The sequence below is a fragment of the Phyllobates terribilis genome, unplaced genomic scaffold (genome assembly GCF_046119375.1).
Source record: "Phyllobates terribilis strain yellow unplaced genomic scaffold, ASM4611937v1 Scaffold_9__5_contigs__length_417890890, whole genome shotgun sequence".
In the NCBI taxonomy this organism is placed as follows: Eukaryota; Metazoa; Chordata; class Amphibia; order Anura; family Dendrobatidae; genus Phyllobates; species Phyllobates terribilis.
In genome coordinates this window covers 183,667,896-183,687,158 of record NW_027362769.1, presented here as the reverse complement: position 1 = coordinate 183,687,158, position 19,263 = coordinate 183,667,896, and the positions used below count along the sequence as shown (strand labels likewise).

At 58.9% G+C, this 19,263-nt stretch overlaps 1 protein-coding gene across 1 annotated transcript in view; it reads right to left on the bottom strand.

The window, feature by feature from the left end:
* Nucleotides 1-498: 498 nt before the first annotated feature.
* The window catches only part of PTPN4 (protein tyrosine phosphatase non-receptor type 4), a 106,946-nt gene continuing 88,181 nt past the window's right edge, over nt 499-19,263 (bottom strand). Inside the window, exons 15-27 of the mRNA XM_073647495.1 lie at nt 18,907-19,065; nt 15,268-15,418; nt 11,363-11,446; nt 10,461-10,517; nt 10,233-10,389; nt 9,419-9,585; nt 6,953-7,043; nt 6,411-6,472; nt 5,020-5,166; nt 4,527-4,655; nt 4,299-4,447; nt 2,128-2,263; nt 499-1,530 (exon numbers count right to left, since the gene is read on the bottom strand). Of these exons, the coding sequence (XP_073503596.1) occupies nt 1,447-1,530; nt 2,128-2,263; nt 4,299-4,447; nt 4,527-4,655; nt 5,020-5,166; nt 6,411-6,472; nt 6,953-7,043; nt 9,419-9,585; nt 10,233-10,389; nt 10,461-10,517; nt 11,363-11,446; nt 15,268-15,418; nt 18,907-19,065 (1,573 nt within the window). The 3' untranslated portion in view covers nt 499-1,446. The remainder of the gene's footprint in view (nt 1,531-2,127; nt 2,264-4,298; nt 4,448-4,526; nt 4,656-5,019; nt 5,167-6,410; nt 6,473-6,952; nt 7,044-9,418; nt 9,586-10,232; nt 10,390-10,460; nt 10,518-11,362; nt 11,447-15,267; nt 15,419-18,906; nt 19,066-19,263) is intronic.

The window sequence follows — 19,263 nt, the reverse complement described above, 5'->3', positions numbered from 1 at the left end:
TTACATCCGCAGTAACCAGGGGGAAGAAAACAAGTGAGGTCGCCCACTAGACCCCGTGGATGCAGCTTGGGATGTGACTAGAGCACAACACATGATATCATCGTCACATAGAGCTGTGATCTTTATCCCCCGTATACACAGGGCAGGACGCCATCTTTTGGGTTAACAAGATATCCAGGAACAAAGCTACAAAACAGCGGCCCGGACGGAGACGGGAGGAATGAGAGGACGAGTCACCACAATCCAGTGGTTGGGGATTGTAAAATTCCTTTAGTCCGGCATTAAATGGATCTGCCAGGTTCTGGATGATGAGATATTTGTACCCGGCCTCAGAGCGGCGTCCATCACTGCGGTCTATGACCGCACCTGTAATTCCAGCTCCATCCACCAGAGGGCAGCACATGTCATGTATTGTCTCATCCCTGGCCCTCAGGAGCCACTCTACGGGGCCCCGATGCTGGAAATATTCATCCCTCTGAAGAATAGCCGCCTCCACTATCATGACAATTACATTTAATGGAAGAAATAAAAATATATTATTCTATTAGTGGTCAAAGAAACAAAACTCAATCTGCAAAACAGCGTTCTACAACACTACAACTCCCAGCATGTCCTGGGCGCCGCAGCATGGAGACCGCTGCTCTAGGTCATACCTCTAAAATGGGTGTGGACACACTAACATTTCACAATTCTCTGCTTACAATGATGAGCGGCGCCTGCACCGGCTGATCAGCGGCAGCGGCTGGTGCCAGTTCATGGAGGTGCCCGGGGGCGGCTCAGATCCACGGATGCAGTTTTCTCCAATGACTGCTCCTGCCTTGGATGCATCAGTCCCAGGGGTTCCGGAGGTGGTCAGTCCAGGGCGGCCTGTCCGGGGGTCCCGGAGGTGGTCAGTCCAGGGCGGCCTGTCCGGGGGTCCCGGAGGTGGTCAGTCCAGGGCGGCCTGTCCACGGGTCCCGGAGGTGGTCAGTCCAGGGCGGCCTGTCCACGGGTCCCGGAGGTGGTCAGTCCAGGGCGGCCTGTCCACGGGTCCCGGAGGTGGTCAGTCCAGGGCGGCCTGTCCACGGGTCCCGGAGGTGGTCAGTCCAGGGCGATGACGCGCGGCTGCTGCGGTGCAGATGACGGATTTCCAGGCCTGGCTGCGGCGCGGGTGAAATGTGTCCGCTTCTCTGGCAGTGACTGTACACAGGGGGGCGCTGTAGTGCACAAAGCAACGTCACATAAATAAAAATCTCATCTATTCGTCTCCAAGCAAAAGCGAATCTAAAAAAAAAAACTAAAACCATTGTCTCCCGGCGCAGAGAAAAGTCCATGATCCTGTCTGGAACATAAAGTGCAGCAGTGCTGATTTGTTTTATTTTTCTCCTTATTGTCCTTCTGTGTCGCGGGGCGAGCGGCGTCCGCTGAGCGTGCACTCCCTGCCGCGGGCGGCCCCTTATCCTTCCATTATTGGAGCGACGTCTGCGGAGGTTTCACCATCCCTTCTTCATAAACCTTCAGGATCGCTTCACACACAAATCTGTACTGACTCTGCAAAGAGACAACATGGATCAGCGGCCGAAGCCACGGAGGGGTGAGAGGCGGCGCCACCTCTGCCCGTGTCGGGTACTGCAGCTTAGGAACATACCAGACACAGGCCATAGACAGACTGTCCCCTAATGATTGAGCAGAACACACCAACATCGCTCTGCCCGACACGGCTGGAGCCTGGAGGGGAGAGGGACCCGCGGTCTGAGAACTGCACTAGACCACCAGGGACCCCCGGTCTGAGAACTGCACTAGACCACCAGGGACCCCTGGTATGAGCAGTGCACTAGACCACCAGGGACCCCCGGGTCTGAGAACTGCACTAGACCACCAGGGACCCCCAGTCTGAGCACTGCACTAGACCACCAGGAACCCCCAGTCTGAGCACTGCACTAGACCACCAGGGACCCCCGGTCTGAGCACTGCACTAGACCACCAGGAACCCCCGGTCTGAGCACTCACTGCCACCCTGGGGAACCCTTACATGGCGCACATCCCCGTATTGAGCGCACATCCCTCTTATTACACTGGGCAGACAACATGGAATCGCCGCCCTGCACCGGTCACGGAGTCGCCGCCCTGAACTGGTTATAGAGTTACCGGAGTCTGGATCATCATGGCGCGCTGATCTCTCATCGTCCTGACAATGTCCAGCGGGTACACGGCCTGGCTGCACTCCATCAGACACATCGCCGTCTCCATGGTGATCAGCACGCCCGTCCGTCCGATCCCAGCGCTACCGGAAAACAAATAAAATTAGTTTTACACGAAAGAAACAAAAATTATCTGAAATAACAGATTATAGAGAATTTCTACATCGTTACGTCTGGTCACACGGTCTATAAACCAGCCGGCGTCTGACCAATTCCTTACATGTGAATGCACCATTGTAATACTATCTTTAGCCATCAGGGGGCAGTAACACCAAACCACTTTCTGGCTATATGGTCGTAGTAAGCTGGGTGCCGGCCGCGGGGGGTTTCCTGGCGGTCGAAGTACGCTGGGTGCCGGCCGCGGGAGGTTTCCTGGCGGTCGGCGTACGCTGGGTGCCGGCCGTGGGGGTTTCCTGGCGGTCGGAGTACGCTGGGTGCCGGCCGCGGGGGGTTTCCTGGCGGTCGAAGTACGCTGGGTGCCGGCCGCGGGGGGTTTCCTGGCGGTCGGAGTACGCTGGGTGCCGGCCGCGGGAGGTTTCCTGGCGGTCGGAGTACGCTGGGTGCCGGCTGCGGGAGGTTTCCTGGCGGTCGGAGTACGCTGGGTGCCGGCCGCGGGAGGTTTCCTGGCGGTCGGAGTACGCTGGGTGCCGGCCGCGGGAGGTTTCCTGGCGGTCGTACGCTGGGTGCCGGCCGCGGGAGGTTTCCTGGCGGTCTGAGTACGCTGGGTGCCGGCCACGGGAGGTTTCCTGGCGGTCTGAGTACGCTGGGTGCCGGCTGCGGAGATTTCCTGGTGGTCGGGGTATGCTGGGTGCCGGCTGCGGGAGGTTTCCTGGCGGTCTGAGTACGCTGGGTGCCGGCCGCGGGAGGTTTCCTGGCGGTCTGAGTACGCTGGGTGCCGGCTGCGGAGATTTCCTGGTGGTCGGGGTATGCTGGGTGCCGGCTGCGGGAGGTTTCCTGGCGGTCTGAGTACGCTGGGTGCCGGCTGCGGAGATTTCCTGGTGGTCGGGGTATGCTGGGTGCCGGCTGCGGGAGGTTTCCTGGCGGCCTGAGTACGCTGGGTGCCGGCTGCGGGAGGTTTCCTGGCGGTCGGCGTACGCTGGGTGCCGGCCGCGGGGGGTTTCCTGGCGGTCGGAGTACGCTGGGTGCCGGCCGCGGGGGGTTTCCTGGCGGTCTGAGTACGCTGGGTGTCGGCCGCGGGAGGTTTCCTGGCGGTCTGAGTACGCTGGGTGCCGGCCGCGGGAGGTTTCCTGGCGGTCGAAGTACGCTGGGTGCCGGCCGCGGGAGGTTTCCTGGCGGTCGAAGTACGCTGGGTGCCGGCCGCGGGAGGTTTCCTGGCGGTCGAAGTACGCTGGGTGCCGGCCGCGGGAGGCTTCCTGGCGGTCGGAGTACGCTGGGTGCCGGCTGCGGGAGGTTTCCTGGCGGTCGTAGTACGCTGGGTGCCGGCTGCGGGAGGTTTCCTGGCGGTCTGAGTACGCTGGGTGCCGGCCGCGGGAGGTTTCCTGGCGGTCTGAGTACGCTGGGTGCCGGCCGCGGGAGGTTTCCTGGCGGTCTGAGTACGCTGGGTGCCGGCCGCGGGAGGTTTCTTGGCGGTCGAAGTACGCTGGGTGCCGGCCGCGGGAGGTTTCCTGGCGTTCGGAGTACGCTGGGTGCCGGCCGCGGGGGGTTTCCTGGCGGTCGGAGTAAGCTGGGTGCCGGCTGCGGGAGGTTTCCTGGCGGTCGGAGTACGCTGGGTGCTGGCTGCGGGGGGTTTCCTGGCGGTCGGAGTACGCTGGGTGCCGGCCGCGGGAGGTTTCCTGGCGGTCGGAGTACGCTGGGTGCCGGCTGCGGGAGGTTTCCTGGCGGTCGGAGTACGCTGGGTGCCGGCTGCGGGAGGTTTCCTGGCGGTCGGAGTACGCTGGGTGCCGGCTGCGGGAGGTTTCCTGGCGGTCGGAGTACGCTGGGTGCCGGCTGCGGGGGGTTTCCTGGCGGTCGGAGTACGCTGGGTGCCGGCTGCGGGAGGTTTCCTGGCGGTCGGAGTACGCTGGGTGCCGGCTGCGGGGGGTTTCCTGGCGGTCGGAGTACGCCGGGTGCGGGAGGTTTCCTGGCGTTCTCACCACTGTAGACCTCACGCGGTGTTACCTGCAGTGAACAACCACCGGCTCCTCGCGGTTAATCCTCTTCTGCCTCACGAGACACACAAAATCCAGGAAGTCGCTGGAGTCGTCCGGGACCCCGTGGTCGGGCCACGCCGTGTACTGGATCTGGGTGAGAGGGCGACTTTCTTCCTTCTGGAAAGGTAAATTCTGACAATTAAATGAGACTGCAACCAAGAGGTTCTGAGGCAGCCGTGGCCTTGCGCCGTCTTACCTCCAGGTTGGTTAGCGTCATCTCTCGGAACACGTACGCCGGGTTCCCCTGCTCCGAGTGGCAGCTTATCCTGAAATGTCCAAAGTCAGAGGTGACGGGGGGCTCCGGCCAGTACTGGTGGCACTTCACCTGCAGGACGACACGGTACTCAGTGTGCTGTCAGTGAACGCAAACACTCTGCTCTCATCCTAACCTCCCAGCCAGGGTCTGCACAGTCATCAGGTGTAGGAGACCCTCTATACAGGGGCCGGGGGCCAAAACAAGAACCTAATGGTCATAAAAAATGGGGGAAGATATATAAAATAAAGGGGGTCTTAGACATCTCCGGGACGAGCGGAGAAATATGCAGAGCATCGCATCCAGAGATCTTAATCTGGGGGGTGCACTGAGCTTTCCCCTCCCAGTTGTCCCCCGCTGTTAACTCTTCGCTCTCTGGGATGTCATATTCAGGGGTCTGCAGAAGCTTTCACTGCGTCACGGAAGTATGACGTACCCTTCCCCGCTCCACCTGCGTCGTGAGCATGACCACCATGGACGAGCCCTGCTCCCAGGTCATCTGCCAGAAGTCCGGGCAGGTGTTGGGCAGCGGCCCTTGGCAGGCGATGTACCGGTTAATGATCCTGGAGGACGGGATCTCCATCTGCGGGGAAGAAGGACAGCGAGTTACTGCTCTGCTCCCTCCGCACGACCATTTCTCCGTCGGCACATCACCCCCGCCCCATCCTTCCCACCCCGGCCTATCATTCCCGCCCCCTCCTTCCCACCCCGGCCTATCACCCCTGCCCCCTCCGGCCCATCCCTCCCACCCCGGCCTATCACCCCCGCTCCCTCCCTCGCCGGACTATCACCTCCGCCCCCACCCCGGCCTATCACCCCTGCCCCCTCCGGCCCATCCATCCCACCCCGGCCTATCACCCCCGCCCCCTCCCTCCCCGGCCCATCCCATCACCCTCGCCCCCATGTTATCCCATCCCCTCCGGCCCATCCCATCCCCTTCGGCCCAACACATCACCCCCATGTCATCCCATTCCCTCCGGCCCATTCCTCTCACCTCCGACCCATCCCTCCCACCCCGGGCCATCCCATCACCCACGCCCCCCCATGTCATCCCATCTCCTCCGCGCCGGCCCATTCCTCCCACCCCATCACCCACATCATCTCCATCCCAACGTATCACCCCCATCACATCCACTCCGGCCCATCCCATCATCTCCGCCCCCACATCATCCCATCCCCTTCGCGCCGGCCCATCCCTCCCACCTCCACCCCATCCCCTACGGCCCATCCCTCCCAACCCGGCTTATCACCCCCACCTCCACCCCATCCCCTCCGGCCCATCCCTCCCAACCCGGCTTATCACCCCCACCTCCACCGCATCCCCTCCGGCCCATCCTTCCCACCCCAGCCCATCCCATCCCCTCCGGCCCATCCCTCCCACCCCGGCTTATCACCCCCACCTCCACCCCATCCCCTCTGGCCCATCCCTCCCACCCCGGCTTATCACCCCCACCTCCACCCCATCCCCTCCGGCCCATCCTTCCCACCCCGGCCCATCCCATCATCCCCGCCCCCATCCCTCCGTCAACGCTTCTGGGAAAACCGAGACTCAGATTTCCAACTTTGCTGCCAAATCGTGCGGCTCAATGTATAAGACATGTCTTTTAGAGGATTGCTCCTGTAATCTGACCGTTCTGACCGTCCGGCACGTGGTGGTCATAAGACCCAGGCTCAGCAGAGAGCAGCGGGTCGGGGGCTCCGCTGATTCTAGGGGGGCTCTGCTCAGTTTCATGCACCGTCTGATAATCCAGAATATCTGATGATCTGGCACCTTGTGGTATTGTCGGATTAGAGGAACATGTTGTTAGCCCCGGAGCCGTCACTCACATTGATATAATTAGCATTGATGTAATCTTCGCCGCCGTGTAGGATGACCCGCGTGGCATCATCTGCAAGCACAAGAGGAGAACGGGGCGTTACAAGGAGGAGACCAGATCCTGCTTGTACTTTTATTCCTCCCAATTCCCAAGATGTCTCCTTGCTGTCAGTGAATGGAGGCATCAGAAGTCTGAGATCCCGTCTGCCTGACACAGGAGCGCGGCTCGTTACAATGTGTCAGGGTTTGGATGGACTTTCCGTCTGTGTACTGACAGCATGCGGAGGTGACGATGGACGCGGCAGAACATTTAATTATGGAACAATGCAGCTTCTAGCCCTCGCGGCCCCATCACCGGGGTCACATTTGGTGACATCCAAAGACATCCACCCGTAAGAACCACGGCTAAATGTGGTCTCTGCTCTAGTCACATCCAAAGCTGCGCTCAGGATGTGCCGGTGTCTGCAGCCTGGTCCGGCACGTGAAAGACAGGAGCCGGCGTTATGGGGCTGCACAAGGACACTGGGTGACAACAAGGACGGGGGGCACTTACAAGGCGAAATGTCTCTGTATCGATTTTTGGAAATATTCTGAGGTAATTTGGCACAAGACATGGTCATCCCCGGCTTCTTCCTGTACAATTGCTGAAAGGGAGAGAGAGAAAAAGACAATGAAGAACTGAAGAAAAAATATGTAGAGGCCGAGTCTGACAGCAAGCAATGGCCGGTCTCTGTCACTATATAGCAGGATTTCTGATCATCAGTCTTATGTACTCACTAACTCAGCGGTGCTAGTCCGGCGGGTCGGCTCCTCCCTGGACTAGCCCTGAGGGTCGGCTCCTCCCTGGACTAGCCCTGAGGGTCGGCTCCTCCCTGGACTAGCCCTGAGGGTCGGCTCCTCCCTGGACTAGCCCTGAGGGTCGGCTCCTCCCTGGACTAGCCCTGAGGGTCGGCTCCTCCCTAGACTAGCCCTGAGGGTCGGCTCCTCCCTGGACTAGCCCTGAGGGTCGGCTCCTCCCTGGACTAGCCCTGAGGGTCGGCTCCTCCCTGGACTAGCCCTGAGGGTCGGCTCCTCCCTGGACTAGCCCTGAGGGTCGGCTCCTCCCTGGACTAGCCCTGAGGGTCGGCTCCTCCCTGGACTAGCCCTGAGGGTCGGCTCCTCCCTGGACTAGCTCAGCGGATTGGCTGCTCCCTGGACTAGTCCTGTAGCTTGGCCCCTCCCTGGACTAGCTCTGCGGGTCGGCTCCTCCCTGGACTAGTCCTGCCTCCGGTCCCCTAATCACACCTTCCTGGTCATGACTGACAGCCGGCACACAATCCCCGGCATGATAGCACCATGGTGCAGGCTGTCAATCATGCCCGAGCCAGGACTAGTGCTGACCCACGGGAGTCGGTTTAGAGCAGGAGAAAGTTGAGTTGTCGGAGAGTGTCCAGGACCCAGAGGTAAAGAGCAGAGCGAATGCAGAATGCCGGCCGCTCCCCGGCATAGCCGAGTCCGGGGAGGCGCAGAGCAGCTCTGCCAGGGACCGCGGCGGCAGATTTCTGCCAACAACGAGCACAAACCAACTACGTACAAGACCTTCCTATAAAGGGACGAGACAAAGTGTCAGGGACAGAGGGACGGATGAGACGATGGTTCTGCCCCATACGGCACCAGTAATGGCCGCCATGATCGCTCTGATCGAAGGTTTGTTCACATGGGCCGATGGTCAGAAACAAAAGGCTCGTTCAGCAACTACAGGCTTTAGTAAAAAACTACAAAATGAAAAGAGGAAATATAAAGTCTGTTTTTCTTCACTTTACCACTAACAAAAGCAGAAAAACAAAAAATCTTCTATAAAAAACACAATGTATCACAAAGAAAAAACAGCTGGAAAATTTTAGTAGCTCTTAAAAATGGGATTTTTGTACTTATCATAAAACCCCTTATTTGCTGAATACACTGGGGTATCTGGGGGTACACGCTCTGTCACTAGGGGGCTGGAACCCCAGGACAAGGGCGAGAGACAATGCCCCAATACAGACAACGAAAAAGACATTTTACAACCAACAGAAAAATTAAATTTTCACATTAGTAGCATTGGAGGGGGCAGGATGGCGGGGCAGGGTGGGACGGGGCAGGACGGCGGGGCAGGGTGGGACGGGGCAGGACGGCGGGGCAGGGTGGGACGGGGCAGGACGGCGGAGCAGGACAGTGTAGGATGATGGGGCGGGGTAGGAGGGCGGGGCAGGGCGGTGGGATAGGGTAGGACGATGTGGCGGGGCAGGATGGTGGGGCAGGACAGGACGGTGGGGCAGTTACAGTGGGGCAGGGCAGGACGGCGGGGCAGGACAGTGGGATAGGGTAGGACGATGGGGCGGGATAGGAGGGCGGGGCAGGGCGGTGGGATAGGGTAGGGCAGGGAGGTGGGATGGGGTAGGACGATGTGGCGGGGCAGGACAGGACGGTGGGGCAGTTACAGTGGGGCAGGGCGGGATGGCGGAGCTGGGCAGGACAGGATGTGGAGAGGGGCAGGATGGTGAGGCAGGGCAGGGCAGGATGGTGAGGCAGGGCAGGATGGCGGGGCAGGGCAGGACGGCGGGGTGGAGCAGGAAAGGGGCAGGACGCCAATGGGCTGGAAAAAGCAGCAGGTGACCCTGCGGACCGAGGAGCAGACAGAGGCCTGTAGCACCACAAGACCCAAGCCGGCATTGGAAGACGTAGCTTTTGTAGAAGGGAACGGAGGAGTGGGTAGGGGCCCCGGTGGCAGCCTTGCAGACCTAAGAAACACTGGTCCAACTCCTGATGCCAGGAGGCCCTGACCACCATTTTGGATAGAGCAGGGACTCCAGAGACTTTCCCTTGGGCCAGTAGGCTTCCATGCCAGCCGTCCAGATCCATATGGGCATGGTCAGTCGGGGCCTTTGCGGGGTCAGTCGGGGCCCTCGTGGGGTCTGGTATTTTCCCAGTATCAGTACTTGCGCCCTCCGCCCATCAATATCCAATATATCGATATGAGACCCCCAGAGCGACGTCTTACATCGAACTGCGCCAGGACGCTCCCGTTCAGCAGTCCCTCCGCCAGCTGGATCATGGACTCTCTCAGGACGTCGTCATCCGCTTGGCCGCCGTCTATGGCCGTTTTCTCGGGGATGTACTGAAAATCCGGCTCACTCTCCATCCTGTCCTCTACTATGTCATAGACGGCTGAGGACGGAAACAGCAGAAGTCAGAGCGATCGCAGGCGGAAGTACCCGAACCACGGCGGCTGGGGGCGCGATCGGCTGCAGCTCTGCCGGACCAGATCCGATACGTGAGGAAGGACGGTCCGGACACAGGCAGGGGGGACACAGGCAGGCGGAGTGGACGCAGATAGGCATCGGAGACGCAGACAGGCAGGGGGGGGGGACGCAGACAGGCAGGGGGGGGAGACGCAGACAGGCGGGGGGGGAGTCGCAGACAGGCGGGGGGAGACGCAGACAGGCAGGGGGGGGGGCGGGGAGACGCAGACAGGCAGGGGGGGGACGCAGACAGGCAGGGGGGGGAGACGCAGACAGGCAGGGGGGGGGGGGGGGAGTCGCAGACAGGCGGGGGAGGGGAGACGCAGACAGGCGGGGGGGGCGCAGACAGGCAGGGGGGGGGGGGAGACGCAGACAGGCAGGGGGGGGGGGGAGACGCAGACAGGCAGGGGGGGGGGGAGACGCAGACAGGCGGGGGGGGGAGTCGCAGACAGGCGGGGGAGGGGAGACGCAGACAGGCAGGGGGGGAGACGCAGACAGGCGGGGGGGGGGCGAGGAGACGCAGACAGGCGGGGGGGTGTTATGCAGACAGGCGCGGACACGGGGGGGACTCACCGTTTGGCCGCACAAGCAGCACCAGCTCCCCAGAATGCCGCTCGCAGCTCGCCTTTATGAACATGACGACCTGGTCGTGCGTGTGCTCCGATATGTCCCGGCCATTGATCAGTACAACCTGATCCCCTTCATTCAGTCGGGGGACGCACAGATCGGCCTGTGCAGGAAAAAGGGGGTCAGCGGCGCTCAGCACACGGCATGTCACATTCATACACAGGGTCTACGTACAGAGGTTCCTGGCGCCACACGAGACACGAGGACCGGCATCTTCTGATCATAGCCGCCCTGCAGGAAAACTCAATGGCTCAGTGAAGGCGTCCTGACTGCACGTCCTGTGCCATACGGCGCCCTGCCTGCACGTCCTGTACCATACGGCGTCCTGCCTGCACGTCTTGTACTTTACGGCGTCCTGACTGCACATCCTGTGCCATACGGCGTCCTGCCTGCACGTCCTGTACTATATGGCGTCCTGCCTGCACGTCTTGTACTTTACGGCGTCCTGCCTGCACGTCCTGTGCCATACAGCGCCCTGCCTGCACGTCCTGTACCATATGGTGTCCTGCCTGCACGTCCTGTACCATACGGCATCCTGCCTGCACGTCCTGTACCATATGGCGTCCTGCCTGCACGTCCTGTACCATATGGCGTCCTGCCTGCACGTCCTGTACTATATGGCGTCCTGCCTGCACGTCCTGTACCATATGGCGTCCTGCCTGCACGTCCTGTACCATATGGCGTCCTGACTGCATGTCCTGTACCATATGGCGTCCTGCCTGCACGTCCTGTACCATATGGTGTCCTGCCTGCACGTCCTGTACCTTCTGGCGTCCTGCCTGCACGTCCTGTACCATATGGCGTCCTGCCTGCACGTCCTGTACCATATGGCGTCCTGCCTGCACGTCCTGTACCATATGGCGTCCTGCCTGCACGTCCTGTACCATATGGCGTCCTGCCTGCACGTCCTGTACCATATGGCGTCCTGCCTGCACGTCCTGTACCATATGGCGTCCTGCCTGCACGTCCTGTACCATATGGCGTCCTGCCTGCACGTCTTGTAGGTCTCAGAGGCGACATACCGGGGCTGGAGAGGTTACACCAAAATTTCAGGGGATTTCAGTAAAACGTCTTACCTTCACGTTGAATCCGAAGCGTCCGCTCTCATCCGGTCTCATTCTAATCAGAACCAGATTGTCGTGGGGCACGAAGCCATTGGGCTGCAGAAAAGGGAACGCAAATGTCAACTGGAAGATATAATGGCATAAATAGCATCCCCCAACGCATCACACCCACCGCCACACCCCCCAGCGGCCATACAAGCCAACCAGCCCCCCAGAGGCCATATACAAGCCAACCAGCCCCCCAAAGGCCATACTAACTGACACCCAGCCCCCCGGTGGCCACACAAGCCAACCAGCTCCCCGGAGGCCATAGTAACGGACACCCAGCCCCCCCGGCGGCCATACAAGCCAACCAGCACCCCGGAGGCCATACGAGCCAACCAGCACCCCGGAGGCCATACAAGCCAACCAGCCCCCCCGGCGGCCATATACAAGCCAACCAGCCCCCCAGAAGCCACAGTAACTGACACCCAGCCCCCCGGTGGCCACACAAGCCAACCAGCTCCCCGGAGGCCATAGTAACCGACACCCAGCCCCCCCGGCGGCCATACAAGCCAACCAGCACCCCGGAGGCCATACGAGCCAACCAGCACCCCGGAGGCCATACAATCCAACCAGCCACCCGGAGGCCATACTAACTGACACCTAGCTCCCCAGAGGCAATATACAAGCCAACCAGCCCCCCGGAGGCCATGCAAGCCAACCAGCCCCCCGGAGGCCATACTAACTGACACCCACCTAGCCCCGCCGGCGGCCATATACAAGCCAACCAGCCCCCCAGAGGCCACAGTAACTGACACCCAGTTCCCCACCGGTGGCCACACAAGCCACACCAGCCAACCAGCTCCCCGGAGGCCATACAACCCAACCAGCCCCCCGGAAGGCCATACAAGCCAACCAACCCCTCGGAGGCCACACAAGCCAACCAGCTCCCCAGAGGCCATAGTAACGGACACCCAGCCCCCTGGCGGCCATACAAGCCAACCAGCACCCCGGAGGCCATACAAGCCAACCAACCCCTCGGAGGCCATACAAGCCAACGAGCCCCCAGGAGGCCATACTGACACCTAGCTCCCTGGAGGCCACATACAAGCCAACCAGCCCCCCAAAGGCCATACTAACTGACACCCAGCCCCCCGGAGGCCATACAAGGCAACCAGCCCCCAGGAGGCCATACTAACCAACACCCAGCTCCCTGGAGGTCATACTAACCAACACCCAGCTCCCTGGAGGTCATACTAACCAACACCCAGCTCCCTGGAGGTCATACTAACTGACACCCAGCTTTCCCAGGAGCAGCTAAAAGTGAGAATCTGCTGAACGCATTTTAGCTAGCGGACAGGATTGCAGGATTCTTATTTTGGGGTGGGGCCTTATTTGTGGGATTATTTTGGCGCAGGGTCCCATGCTGATACATTGGGGTCCCATGCTGATACACTGGGGTCCCATGCTGATACATTAGGGTCCCGTGCTGATATACTGGGGTCCCGTGCTGACATATTGGGGTCTCGTGCTGACATACTGGGGTCTCGTGCTGATATACTGGGGTCCCGTGCTGACATACTGGGGCCCCGTGCTGACATACTGGGGTCCCGTGCTGATATACTGGGGTCCCGTGCTGACATACTGGGGTCCCGTGCTGACATACTGGGGTCCCGTGCTGACATACTGGGGTCAAGCACTGACATACTGGGTTCCCGTGCTGGTATACTGGAGTCCCGTGCTGACATACTGGGGTCCCGTGCTGACATACTACGGTCCCGTGCTGACATACTAAGGTCCCGTGCTGACATACTAAGGTCTCGTGCTGACATACTAAGGTCCCGTGCTGACATACTGGGGTCCCGTGCTGACATACTGGGGTCCCGTGCTGACATACTGGGGTCTCGTGCTGACATACTGGGGTCCCGTGCTGATATATTGTGGTCCCGTGCTGATACACTGGGGTCCCGTACTGATACACTGGGGTCCCATGCTGACATACTGGGGTCCCGTGCTGACATACTGGGGTCCCGTGCTGACATACTGGGGTCCCGTGCTGACATACTGGGATCCCGTGCTGATATATTGGGGTCCCGTGCTGATATACTGGGGTCCCATGCTGATACACTGGGGTCCCATGCTGATACACTGGGGTCCCGTGCTGATATATTGGGGTCCCATGCGGATACATTGTGGTCCCATGCTGATACACTGGGGTCCCGTGCTGATACACTGGGGTCCCGTGCGGACATACTGGGGTCAAGTGCGGACATACTGGGGTCCCATGCTGATATACTGGGGTCCCATGCTGATACACTGGGGTCCCATGCTGACATACTGGGGTCTCGTGCTGATATACTGGGGTCCCATGCTGATACATAAGGGTCCCATGCTGATATATTGGGGTCCCATGCTGATATATTGGGGTCCCATGCTGATACACTGGGGTCCCATGCTGATACACTGGGGTCCCATGCTGATATACTGGGGTCCCGTGCTGATACAGTATATTGGGGTCCCGTGCTGATATATTGGGGTCCCATGCTGATATATTGTGGTCCCATGCTGATACACTGGGGTCCCGTGCTGATATATTGGGGTCCCATGCTGATACATTGTGGTCCCATGCTGATACACTGGGGTCCCATGCTGATACACTGGGGTCCCATGCTGACATACTGGGGTCCCGTGCGGACATACTGGGGTCCCGTGCTGATATAATGGGGTCCCATGCTGATACACTGGGGTCCCATGCTGATACACTGGGGTCCCATGCTGATACACTGGGGTCCCATGCTGACATACTGGGGTCTCGTGCTGATATACTGGGGTCCCATGCTGATATATTGGGGTCCCATGCTGATACATTGGGGTCCCATGCTGATACACTGGGGTCCCATGCTGATACACTGGGGTCCCATGCTGATATATTGGGGTCCCATGCTGATATACTGGGGTCCCGTGCTGATACAGTATATTGGGGTCCCGTGCTGATATATTGGGGTCCCATGCTGATATATTGTGGTCCCATGCTGATACACTGGGGTCCCGTGCTAATACATTAGGGTCCCATGCTGATACATTAGGGTCCCATGCTGATATATTGGGGTCCCATGCTGATATACTGGGGTCCCGTGCTGATATACTGGGGTCCTGTGCTGATATACTGGGGTCCCGTGCTGATACACTGGGGTCCCGTGCTGATACATTAGGGTCCCATGCTGATACATTAGGGTCCCATGCTGATATATTGTGGTCCCATGCTGATACACTGGGGTCCCATGCTGATATATTGGGGTCCCATGCTGATATATTGTGGTCCCATGCTGATACACTGGGGTCCCATGCTGATATATTGTGGTCCCGTGCTGATACACTGGGGTCCCGTGCTGATACACTGGGGTCCCGTGCTGATACACTGGGGTCCCATGCTGATACACTGGGGTCCCATGCTGATACACTGGGGTCCCATGCTGATACACTGGGGTCCCATGCTGATATATTGGGGTCCCATGCTGATACATTAGGGTCCCATGCTGATACACTGGGGTCCCATGCTGATACACTGGGGTCCCATGCTGATACACTGGGGTCCCGTGCTGATATATTGGGGTCCCATGCTGATACACTGGGGTCCCGTGCTGATACACTGGGGTCCCATGCTGATACACTGGGGTCCAGTGCTGATATATTGGGGTCCCATGCTGATACACTGGGGTCCCATGCTGATACACTGGGGTCCAGTGCTGATATATTGGGGTCCCATGCTGATACACTGGGGTCCCATGCTGATACACTGGGGTCCCGTGCTGATATATTGGGGTCCCGTGCTGCGTTCATTCTCTGTATTTAGCGATGAGGAATGGAGAAGTCTCTCGGTTTCCATAAGAAGCAGGAGAGGAAGGACGTGCAGGGAAGTGAAAGCCCGGACTCACGGTGGATCTCTCGGGAGACCAGAGAGGGTCGTAGCCCTCGCTGACGTGGTTCTCCAGCTCCTCGGGGTGGTAGATTTGATTAGAACTGTTCTTTTTTGACTGTTTTGGGGGCAGCGCTGGTGGGGGGGCTTCTACTGAATTCTCGTGTGACCTGTGAATAAAGCATCACATAAGGTAAAATAATCACAGTGAGCAGTATGCGAGGAGGGGATGCTATAAATCCCAACAGGATAATATTGTCTTCCAGCAATCACCACCAGGGGGAGCTCACTGCATACAGTTTTATGATAGAGATCAGTGTAGAACCTGTTGGCAGTCAGCTCCCCCTGGTGGTGGCTGCAAGTAATAACACCAATGAATATTAATACTACACTAGACGTCAGCTGCTTGATTTCTATCATTATGTCGACATCTTCATTAAAAAATAGAAAGCTCTTCTCGTGTTCCGGATTATCTCTCATTTGCATATTTATGACAGAAGAGGGAAAAATTATCCAGAATCTGCTGAAGAGTTTTTTCTTTCAATAATCAAAGAGGAAGAGACTTAAAAAAAAATAAATCCTGCTGTTATTTGCATAAAATGAGAATCCGGCCGGACACATCAGCAGCAGAATCACTGCCTCCTGTTTGCTACAATGTATTAGTGGTAGTAAACTGGTCGAGTTCGGTCTATGAAGGGTTAGCCCGCGCCTCCTCGGCTCCATGTTCTCCTTCAGGCACCCCAAAAGGCATCTAGGATGTAGATCAGGCGAATCTTCTCCCCTGTGGAATCTGCTGCGGAAGCGCTGCTGTCAGTCACAGCTCTCAGCCGTCCGGGAATCTGCTGCGGGAGCGCTGCTGTCAGTCACAGCTCTCAGCCGTCCGGGAATCAGCTGCGGGAGCGCTGCTGTCAGTCACAGCTCTTAGCCGTCCGGGAATCTGCTGCGGGAGCGCTGGTGTCAGTCACAGCTCCCAGCCGTCTGGGAATCTGCTGCGGGAGCGCTGCTGTCAGTCACAGCTCTCAGCCATCCGGGAATCTGCTGCGGGAGCGCTGCTGTCACTCACAGCTCCCAGCCGTCCGGGAATCTGCTGCGGGAAAGTAGCTGTCAGTTACAGCTCCCAGCCGTCCGGGAATCTGCTGCGGGAGCGCTGCTGTCAGTCACAGCTCCCAGCCGTCCGGGAATCTGCTGCGGGAACGTAGCTGTCAGTCACTACAGGCACAGCTCTCAGTCATCCAGGAATCTGCTGCGGCGGCGCTGCTGTCAGTCACTGCAGGCCCTGCTCCCAGCCGTTCGGAAATCTGCTGTGGGAGCGCTGCTGTCAGTCACAGCAGGCCCTGCTCCCAGCCGTCCGGGAATCTGCTGTGGGAGCGCTGCTGTCAGTCACAGCTCCCAGTCGTCCGGGAATCTGCTGCGGGGTGCTCCCAGCCGTCCGGCATCAGCACTGGGGCCGATATACGGGCAGATTACCCCCAGCATGGGCATTAGATGGCGGGTAAAGGAACGAAGACTCTGCACAAATCAGAGGCGATCAGAGCAGATCATGTATAGGCGGCGGGATTAACCCCGTCCTCCTTCTTTCGTCCTCTCTCCCCCTCCTCCTTCTTTCGTCCTCTCTCCCCCGTCCTCCTTCTTTCGTCCTCTCTCCCCGTCCTCCTTCTTTCGTCCTCTCTCCCCCGTCCTCCATCTTTCGTCCTCTCTCCTCCATCTTTCGTCCTCTCTCCTCCATCTTTCGTCCTCTCTCCCCCGTCCTCCATCTTTCGTCCTCTCTCCTCCATCTTTCGTCCTCTCTCCTCCATCTTTCGTCCTCTCTCCTCCATCTTTCGTCCTCTCTCCCCCGTCCTCCATCTTTCGTCCTCTCTCCCCCGTCCTCCATCTTTCGTCCTCTCTCCCCCGTCCTCCATCTTTCGTCCTCTCTCCTCCATCTTTCGTCCTCTCTCCTCCATCTTTCGTCCTCTCTCCCCCGTCCTCCATCTTTCGTCCTCTCTCCCCCGTCCTCCATCTTTCGTCCTCTCTCCCCCGTCCTCCATCTTTCGTCCTCTCTCCTCCATCTTTCGTCCTCTCTCCTCCATCTTTCGTCCTCTCTCCCCCGTCCTCCATCTTTCGTCCTCTCTCCCCCGTCCTCCATCTTTCGTCCTCTCTCCCCCGTCCTCCATCTTTCGTCCTCTCTCCCCCGTCCTCCATCTTTCGTCCTCTCTCCCCCGTCCTCCATCTTTCGTCCTCTCTCCCCCGTCCTCCATCTTTCGTCCTCTCTCCCCGTCCTCCATCTTTCGTCCTCTCTCCCCCGTCCTCCATCTTTCGTCCTCTCTCCCCCGTCCTCCATCTTTCGTCCTCTCTCCCCCGTCCTCCATCTTTCGTCCTCTCTCCCCCGTCCTCCATCTTTCGTCCTCTCTCCCCCGTCCTCCATCTTTCGTCCTCTCTCCCCCGTCCTCCATCTTTCGTCCTCTCTCCCCCGTCCTCCATCTTTCGTCCTCTCTCCCCGTCCTCCATCTTTCGTCCTCTCTCCCCCGTCCTCCATCTTTCGTCCTCTCTCCCCCGTCCTCCATCTTTCGTCCTCTCTCCCCCGTCCTCCATCTTTCGTCCTCTCTCCCCCGTCCTCCATCTTTCGTCCTCTCTCCCCCGTCCTCCATCTTTCGTCCTCTCTCCCCCGTCCTCCATCTTTCGTCCTCTCTCCCCCGTCCTCCATCTTTCGTCCTCTCTCCCCCGTCCTCCATCTTTCGTCCTCTCTCCCCCGTCCTCCATCTTTCGTCCTCTCTCCCCCGTCCTCCATCTTTCGTCCTCTCTCCCCCGTCCTCCATCTTTCGTCCTCGCTCCCGTCCTCCATCTTTCGTCCTCTCTCCGGTTAGTAACTTCGGTGTCTCATCCTCTCATGTTCATATGAAGTACAACTACTCCAAATATCCACAACCTCAAAGTCAAACCTTTAATCATTAAAAATGTTGCCTGATACAGAAAAAAAACGTTTTAAGGCACGGACGCGCTTAAAACAAAAGATGGCGGAAAACATATCAGATTACTAACCATTCCCCTTATTGATCAGGCAGAGCGCCCGGAATCTGCCTGATCACAGAGGACTGTGCAGCAGTAACAGCCATTATAGCGGCTCCGTCCTGTCTCACCTCTATGATCAGTGCAGGGCGGACACAAGATATTATATAATCACTACATGACCTCCTGTCGGGCATCACCAGACCCCGGGTATACAGCAATAACCCGACCACTTCTCTCCAAGGATCTAATAAGGAATCAAGTGACCAGGTCACCAGGGATCACTACATTAACCCTTTCATTGCCCTGTCCTCCCCTAGCTCACCAGGAACATTGCCCTGAACCCTGTGCTACACCAGACCAGCAGGTAAATCAAAAAGAACGCTTTTACAGACCACCAGGGATGCCAGCATTAAACATTGCACTAGACCCCCAGGATGCAGACAGTAACCCTTACATCCAGTTACTGGGGTGCAGTCTGCTATCGGCCTGCTCCTGTGGAGCTGCGGAGACCGGGGGGCGCACACTGCGCTTGCTACACCACAATGCAGAGTGTGAACGCCGCCTACAGCAGCTGCCGCCCCGGGGGTCTGCACAGCGGCTCTGCAGTGTGGGCTCTGCCATGTCTGCAGCCTCCTCCACAGACACGTGGCCGGCGTGGCCCGACACTTACTGCGGGGAGTCCAGGATGATGCTGTTGGCCTGTGTAGAGGATGGTGATCTGTGGTTTGTGAAGACTTTGCCGGGAGATGTGAGGACCACGTGATTGACCAGGTGCCCGACTGACAAAGGACGAAGCCGCGTGCCCTCCTGGGTGAACGCGGCGCTCCGACTGCAATGGTAGAAAAGAGACGTCACCGTCTACAGGACACAAAGAAGCAAACCCTCTCCAGTCAGAGGACACGTCACCCAGCTGTCCTATCCCTGTGTGCTGCCAGGAAAGCTGGGTGACCAGTGCAACCACCAGCAGCGACCCCATGGCTGGTCAATCCTGTCCGATAATCCAGAACATGGACACAAATTCATCCCC